The sequence below is a fragment of the Lactuca serriola genome, chromosome 6 (assembly GCF_051521515.1).
Source record: "Lactuca serriola cultivar US96UC23 chromosome 6, Lser_US96UC23_V15, whole genome shotgun sequence".
Classification (NCBI taxonomy): Eukaryota; Viridiplantae; Streptophyta; class Magnoliopsida; order Asterales; family Asteraceae; genus Lactuca; species Lactuca serriola.
In genome coordinates this window covers 187,832,299-187,841,541 of record NC_136413.1, presented here as the reverse complement: position 1 = coordinate 187,841,541, position 9,243 = coordinate 187,832,299, and the positions used below count along the sequence as shown (strand labels likewise).

The 9,243-nt window shown below is 32.0% G+C and overlaps 1 protein-coding gene across 1 annotated transcript; it reads left to right on the top strand.

Annotated features, from left to right (window-relative positions):
• Positions 1-6,135: 6,135 nt before the first annotated feature.
• LOC145059258 (cytochrome P450 81Q32-like) lies at positions 6,136-7,955 on the top strand. Its single transcript, XM_079007110.1, has 2 exons — positions 6,136-7,035; positions 7,205-7,955. Exons 1-2 carry the CDS (start codon positions 6,136-6,138, stop codon positions 7,829-7,831), a joined length of 1,527 nt encoding a protein of 508 aa, XP_078863236.1. The 3' UTR covers positions 7,832-7,955.
• Positions 7,956-9,243: the final 1,288 nt, after the last annotated feature.

Here is a 9,243-nt window from a genome sequence, read left to right as displayed (position 1 = left end):
ATGAATCCCAATTTTGTGAGGCAATGAATTTAGTCATAGACAATACGAGATTCATATTATTGCATATGTGATATGTTGCTCTAGTGTCTATATTAAAAGATTGATGTGGTCTGGGAAAATAGACGACTTATAAACATTAGATACAAAATGAGCATAAGAAAAAGATTTACCATTTGGATACATTGCACCATCATGAATAGAAACATTGCTACTTGAAGAAGATTAGATATTTGACTGGTTTAGCAGTTGAAGGATATGTTGATGTTGATCTTTAGTGATGATATTTGAATTATCTGTTGTTGCAAGTTGAACAATGATTGTAGGCTCTTCTTTCTCTGATTTGGTAAACTTGAAAGATGATGGAAAGCCAATTAAACGATAGCATTGATTTTTGGAATATCCTGATTTCTTACAATGAGTACAAACTAAAGACTTCTTTGATGAATCAACATGTAGATTGTTTGAAACTGGCATTGCTATTGCATCATGATTGACTACATGTGGCAAATTAATCTCCTTATATCATTCTTATTTGTTGATCATGGAATAGACCGTGGAAACACTTGGAAGATGCTTCGTCATCAACATATGTTCTCTAAGTGAATTGTAAGTATCATATAGTCCCATAAGTAGTTGAATCAACCTTTGCTCTTCAAGATATTTGTGTATATTTGTAGCAACATTACATGTGCAAACATGAATATCTTCAACAATACAAAGTTCATCCCAAATGTTCATCAATTTAGTAAATGAAAATTCATTAGATCCTTGATATAATGAATACAATTATTGTTGAATTTGATAGATGAAAGCACCATCACTTTGTTCCTTTCGATGATTGAGTTCCTTCCAAATTTCACTAGCAGTTAGAGGAACAATGCACTTTCAACAATATTTTGATGAAGACAATTTAGTAGCCAACTGATCACTATGGAATTGACTTTATACCAACTTGAATATGTGGGATAATCATTCGAAGGTTAAGACATTGTTCCATCAACAAAAGTCATTTTGTTCTTTGCAGATAAAGCAATAGTCATCGATAATTTCTATGCAGAAAATCAATTTCAAGAGACAACATTTGATACAAGAACATTACATGGATTGGATTATCTAAGATCCAAGGTAATAAGGACCAAAAATGTCCATAGAATTAATAAAATTATAGAACTTGAAGAATCAAACATTGAATCACTTAGGAATGAATGAAATTTAGTTGAAATTGGAGAATTGAAAACAAAACTTAAGTGAATTTGATCAGATCAGATTTAATATGAATCAAAGAAAATGAAGAACAAAATAAGAACAATTCAATCTCAATTTTTATTTATATAATATCCTTTGCTATTCTAAAAAGGAAATTGTGGCCATTAAAAAGTATTGTAAGTCCCATTATTTTTGTTTTTAGTCTTCGGGGAGTAGTTCCATCTACAAACGAACCAACATCCACATCTTGATTTTTAAGAGTGGCAACAAATTTGTAAAAGAGGCAACAATATATAAAAAGAATACCCATGTTTACACCATCCATTCACAAAAGAGAAATTAAATTGTCTCCTACCTTTTATGCCTACAAATATTCCTACCTATTAAAATTATAACATGTGACATCATTCTATATTTACTTAGCTATCTCATTAAGAGTATATATTAGGAATCTCCCTATATAATAAAATAGTAGTTCTTTTGCCATGTGTCACAATGTTAGGCATTGTAATTAATATCATGACACTTGTCAATCTATTAACACTTGTAATTAATATCATGACACTTGTCAATCTATTAATTCTCCATTTCAAATTTCAAAATTTAAATCACATTTTAATTACATTAAATTAATATTAATAATATTAGAATAAAAATAAAATAAAGTTTATACAAATTATAATAAAATAAAATTTATACAAATTATAAGATGATATATTTTACGTATTTATTTGAATCAACGATTATAATTTTATATATAACAAAAGAAATATATTTTAATTAATAAGTTATTTAAAATTATTAATTAATAGTTTTGAGTTTTTACTTAGAAAGTTTAATTAGTTTTCTAACCGTGGTTCTCACGGGTTATAAACTAGTATATCAAATAAAATGAAATTGAATGGTGAAATGATGACACATGTCATAATGTTAGTGGGTATGAATGTTTGTAGTTAGGAGACAATTTAATTTCTCTTCACAAAATAATCATTGCTAACGGACTGGGATCACAATAATTAGGGTCATCAACTATAAATGAAAAAAAAATAGAATAAAATATTATAACATGAGATCTACGTGATTATAAAACATAATGAAAAAAACTGTCTAATTATATATGGGAGAATATGTGCAACAAAAACTACGTTCAATTTACACGATAAACCTTCATGATAGACACAACTGCAAAACTATAAAAAAAAAAAAATCACTAGAAAATGACACTTGACGAACAAGAATTTAAACAGATTAATTGGTATTCATGTCCGTGTCTCAGATGATGGATGATAGGGAGGAACGTCCAAGACCCATCATTTAAAATGACCAAAATTTTTATGTCTTTTATTGTGTGTGTTTGTGTATATATATATATATATATATATATATATATATATATATATATATATATATATATATAATCAAAAATATTATATTTAGAAGCTAGTACAAGTCAATTTCTTTCAATTATTAAGTTATTATAAGAAAATTTGATGAAATTTGTGTATTTTAAGGGTCCATTTGTTCATTTTCACCATGGACCCAAAATATGTTTGAAATGACCCTGTTAGTTGAGGTGCACAAAAAACCGGTTCATGATCCGAACCGGTCACCGCACCAGTAAACCGGTTCATCATGATGAACCGGTCCACTATGAACCGAACCGACTCAAGAATCGAACCGTTGGTTTGCACCCATTCGAGATTTTAGACATTGAAACCGGTTTAGTAATGGTGAACCGGTAGTCGAATCAATCGAATCCGTTTAGAACCGATGTAACCGGTTTAGATAAGTTCGAGTTTTTTTATGATGGAACCGGTTTAAACCAAACCGGTTTATAGCTGAACCGATTTTACTATTCACGAATCAGAACCGAACTGATTTTTGGAACCGGTTCGGTTTGAAAAAAAAAAAAAAAAACTGGTTTGTGCGCCTCTACCTGTTGGTATTCCACGATAAATAGCAACGTCTTCAAACCAAATATATTTTGGTCTTGGTTTTATTTGGCTAATGGCTACTGGGTATGTAAATTGATTTTGTTGGACTTCCTTGTCGCATGATACTTTTATGTTGACGAATGTTATTTTTATTTTATTATTTAAAAAGTTTGATAACTTTTGTATTTGGTGAATGTTAGTAGAATATAATTCATTTTCTTTAAACTAATAGGTTGAGGTTGTACATGTAAAATATATCATGGGCAGTATTAAATCCTTATCAATGTCATGCCCAAATACCAGTAGAAATTTGATTAAATCAAGTCCAAGGATGTTACGTACTTTATGAGATCTATGTAATTAAAGAGAACATTTCTCATGCATACCTAAAAGTGAGGAAACATGTAGAAAAGCCCAAAGGTTTATAATCCCTAGGCAAAAAGAAAATAAGTATGCAAGTTTGTTGCATCTCTGTATGGATTAAAGCATCATATTTAAGCAATGACATGAGACTTGATGTGTTATTTCTTTCCATATTCAACAAAATAATTCTCTACAAAATCAACACTAGCACAGCTGTAACTTGTAAGTGTTATTCGGATAACTTTAAAAAGAATAACTATGATTAAAAAAGAAGAGTCTGATAATACACGTCCAATGGGTCCAAAACCAAACTGGTCCATGTCCCTATCCGGTTCACGAACACTGGTCCAAATGGCTAAACGGTTCGGTCCAAAACCAAACTGGTCCATACCCGGTCCATCCACATTTCTTTGACCACTTGTAGTTGTACATGTACCTTTCTTTAACAATTAATATGAAAAAACCATTATGCAGAAGTAAGTTGAATTTCGTGCAAAAAGGTCTTGTGAGAAGCCATAAAGGTGGAAAAGAAGGTAAAAGTGTTCATACATTCTATAAATATTATTGTTTAAGAACTAAAGTGGAAGTACAAAAAGTCCTCGTATACCTCACTTTGGCCTTACCCTCTCACTCTCTTCTTTAATTCTTTTGAAGCATTTTCAGCTTCAAAGTCAGCAAGAAACTCTCTTCCGATATGCAAAACCAGAGCCAGAGGTGTGTACAACTGTTTTTCGTGATCTTGGTTTCCTTCTCACTGTTAGTCTCCGGCGCTGAGAAGGTAACCACGGTGGTCGGAAACACCAGAAATGTACAGTACGACTCCAGAATACTAGAGAAACAACAGAAGAAGGAGAAGGAATGGAAGGAGAAATGTCAGCAGAAAGACACAAGACATTCTTCATCCGATGATCATGGCTTGTACTCCAGCAAAAGAAGAGTTCCAAACTCATCAGACCCACTTCATAATCGGAGATGATTACAGGAACGATGGTGCATGATAGGCTTGTACCGTACAAACGGTTTGAGATCCAGCAACCAGCATGCGGGATTGAGTAGTACTACACTACTACTGATGGATATGATGACGATGATGATGGCTGATATCTTTTTAATAGATTTTTGTATGTTGATGATCCAGCAATGTAATTGTTATTTTCAGATTTGTAATTATATATTATATATACTTCATATGTATTAAAGTACATAGTTTTGTTTTTGTTTGTTTGATAAAATAAATGAACAGGAATAAATATCATATTCCTTTAATTCTTGAAATATATATGCATTTGGATCGTTACAGCATAAAACTCATAGTTAAAGTTCAAATTTTAGGATGATAATTTTCGAATTATGAAGTTTGAATTTGTTATTATTATAAGCTAAATACGTTTATTTATATGTTCATTTATTTTGTAATATATATGCATGTATGTATAATGTGTAGGGGCCTATAGTGTGAATATTCTAGTTGGTATGCATATTATGATGTCGATGTATAGTACATTAAGTTTTTCTCTATGTTCATATAAATCTGTTTTGTGTTTTTATTTGTTACGTTAAATTTAACTGAACGAAACATGCACAAATAATCTCAATTCATACCCATTGGATTCGTTTAGAGGCAAAATTGATAACATCTTGAAAAATTAAGTTATTATATTTGATAAAGTAATCAAATAAATGTAATATATGTTCATTTAAGGAATATGAATTTTTTTTTATAAGTAGAAGTTAATCTTATAAAGTATGATAACTATGAGATAGTTAATTGTTTAACATGTTGCTATAAACTATTTAAACTATGGTTCCTATGTTGAAGGCCTATCAATACTTGGGGTCATGTCGTGTTTAATTAAGGTTTGAGATAAGACATAGTAATCCGCATTCAAGTCTTAGCAATGAAAATGTAGAAGTGTAGGTTTATCCCTTCGTTGTAGTTTCAGCTATCTGACACAATTTCTTGTTAGCAGTCAGTTCCCTCGTCTTGGTGGATTATTGAATACTTGATTTTACAATTCATACAATGAACGAGTGTCATCAATTTCTTATAAAGGAATTCTTTTAGATTCAAATTTATCTGATATTGTATCTGAAACAGAAATTTAGAATTTATCAAACGTGACCAAATAAAAAGTAGTACTTTTAATTTGTTCTATGTGTACCTTTTTCCATGATTTTTTCTACAAAACCGAAATATAACTTTTGAACGTATCTTTTAAATCATCATGAGCAAATTAAAAATAATACTAGAAAAAATATGCCAGATTCGATTTTCTGATTTTCATACCCATGCGTGTGTCCTTTAGGATTTTCTCATGTCATGCAAGTCATATATTGTGGGAATGAAATGTGTGGTGGCCCACAAAAGAAAAAGAAAAGAAAATGTTTATATGTGTTATGAGAAAAATTCGAAATAGTGTTTAATGTCTTTAAAGTTACAAAAGACGACATTATAAGAACGGATTTATTTTTGGTTATATCAAGTTATTGACATATATTACTGAAATCATGTAATTAAGATCATTGTCATGCAAAGATTTGGCATAACCTTTTTTCAAGCTTATTCACTCATTTTTCCCTCTCATAAATGACCATTCTTTACCATACATTCCACCATCACTTTCCTTGGTCGATGGATCAACGCATCTTTTATTACCTCCTTCCCTTTTTCTCCTTCCTCCCTCTTCTTCTTCTCTCCAGATTCCTTCTAGTAACAACACCCAGAAATCACCATCACCAAAACCTTCCTCCCACCCCGCTTTCTTTCCCTGTAATCGGCCATTTTCATCTAATCAAAGACCCAATACATCGAGTTTTGCAGACACTTAGTCTGAAATACGGCCCTGTTTTCACTCTCCTATTTGGATCCCGACCTGTTCTTGTTCTATCCTCACCATCCGCAGTTGAAGAATGCTTTTCCCAAAACAATGTTTCAGAAAACAGATCATGTCTGGAGAAGAACATGAAACACGATTACACCTCCGTGATCCCAGCCCCATATGGACCCTTTTGGAGGAAACTCCGCCGCATCACCACCATCGAACTCTTCTCAATCACCCGACTCGCCACTCATTCAGATGTCAGACAAGATGAAATCCGATCATTGATCAAGACTCTACTCTTGGAAATTGTTCATGATAACTTCACACGAGTGGGATTGAGGTCAAGAGTGCAAGATATGTCGTTTAACATCATCATGAGGATTGTTTCTGGAAAACGGAGCTTTGATCCTGAAATACACGATTTGAAGGAGGCTCTTAACTTTCACGACATGATAACTGGGATCTCCAAAGCTCCTCGGGTGCCTTTTCGAACAGATCTTTTGCCATTCTTGAAGTGGATCGATTTCCAAGGTATGAAGAGGACGTTATTGAGATTAAAGGTGAAAAAAGAAGCATCCTCTGAAGATTTCTTGGATAAATATTGGAAGAAAGATGGGGTTTCTAACAAGCAAATGATTGATGCGATGCTTTCTTTGCAAGAAGCACAACATGAAAATTACTCCGATCAGATAGTTAAAGGAATTTTGTTGGTATGTTATTTTGCATTGATACACCAATTAACACTACAAATAAACTCTTCATATTTCCTTTGGATATTCACACTTAAAAGATTCGTAATTAATTTTTTTTATATATATTCGCAAATAAAAGTTTCTCTCATGCATGCATGCTTAGAACATTCTCTCTTCATCTATGCAGACACTATTACTTGTTGGTACGGATAGTTCAGCATGGACAATAGAATGGGCGATGTCACTTCTCTTAAATCACCCCGATGTTCTACAAAGAGCTAGAGAAGAGGTCGATGAGCATGTAGGACACAACCATTTGATAGAAGAAAAAGACCTCTATAAGCTACGATACCTACAAAACATAGTCAATGAGACACTCAGATTATTCCCCACAACACCACTATTCGTGCCACACGAGTCATCAAAAGATTGCACCATTGGAGGATACAATATACCACATGGAATGATGTTATTGGTAAACACTTGGGCTATCCATAGGGACCCAAATGTATGGGAAGAGCCTACAAGTTTTAAACCAGAAAGGTTCGAAAGATCAATTGGTGATGGATATAACTATATACCATTTGGTATGGGAAAGAGACAATGCCCTGGAGCTGGGCTTGCTAATAGAGAGATTGGTGTTGCTTTAGGGTCATTGATTCAATGTTTTGAATGGGAAAGGGTCAGTAAAAAATTGGTGGATTTGTCTGAAGGTAAAGGATTAACCATGCCAAAATATGAACCATTAGAGGCCATGTGTAAAGCTAGAGAATGTATGTTTGATGTCCTATCAAAGTTACTAGATGCTTCATAGAAATTTGATTAATCATGATGCTAGTAAATAGTAATCAAACATGTGTTAGAGTATTGTGTCTCCGCATACTTTTTCATGGTGATAAGGAGACGAAATCCATAAGTGAGATATAAGACATATTCAAGCCTAGGCATCAGCGTAACGACTTACTATTAGGACATTGCGATTTACCCCCATGTTATGACTTTGATAAGCTTGCTCATATAACACTCAAATTCATAGAAAACCAAATCCATTTTCATGAAAAAAACATAATATTAAGTTGAAATCGAGAAACCAACCATTTGATTTGTCAATAATTGGCCAATAAAGTTTTTCTTTTCTAGCATTAAGGGTTCCTAAACCTCTATCTTAGTCTTATTTATACCATTTTCACCGGATATAGGTTGTTTAGCCGATAAATGGGTTATTTTTCCCGAATTTGTGTCTATGTGGTGGTCTACACAACAATCAACATTGACTAATGCTAACAAAAATGGTGTTATTTTGGTTTTTATATCAAGAATCCTTATAGTATGAAACACATTTCAAATAATTATTAACAAAGAAACACGGTTCGTCATTTTGATAAGTGAAGTGTTGATTTTATCTTATTCATTGCATAAGGTATGATTTAAGGAAGAAAATTTTCATTATTTTTAATGAAATTATCAGCATCTTTTCTATTTGGTTATTCATCAATTGTTTTCATATACTTTTTCATGATTTTCACGCTCTTACAAATTGCTTGTACATATTTATGTTACAATATGTTATCATCATCTTTAATTTGGTGGTTGTTGATGGTAGAAATAAACTATACAATAGTTTTTGTTCCAAACCCCTCCCCATTACCTATTAAAATGGTCTTGTTGCATATAATAATGATATGGAATTCTCTCCTATATATGTGGTACAATGATTTAGTGAGATTTCTTATTAGATTGATCAATGAGAGAGTAAACAATTTGTATTGTTGGGTGTTTAAAAAGAGTGGGATACATTGACTTTAGACTGCTAAGTTTGATGTTGATCAGAAGAACTTTTTAGATCATGGATATGGTAAATTGGTAATTGTGGTAGAATCTATAGCACCCGGCAATAAGGGTTAGAGTTTATTATAATTAAGTTACTATTTAAATTAATTTAAAGAGGTTTTGATGTACATGTTTCTCAAGATTGATAATTTATTTTACCGAAAATCTTGAACTACGAAATGGTTATGGACAAAACGATGGAGAACTAAGGCCCTTGAGGTTTTTGATGTCAAGGACGAAAATGCTTATTCATATGTTTTTTTTATTGTTAAACTATCTGACTACAATCCGCTCATGTTTATATTGGACAACTAACTCGAACATATTTACCATATAAATTATAAACCCTACACTTATAACTTTCTCATACAAAAAATGTACTTATAATTGTGCCAT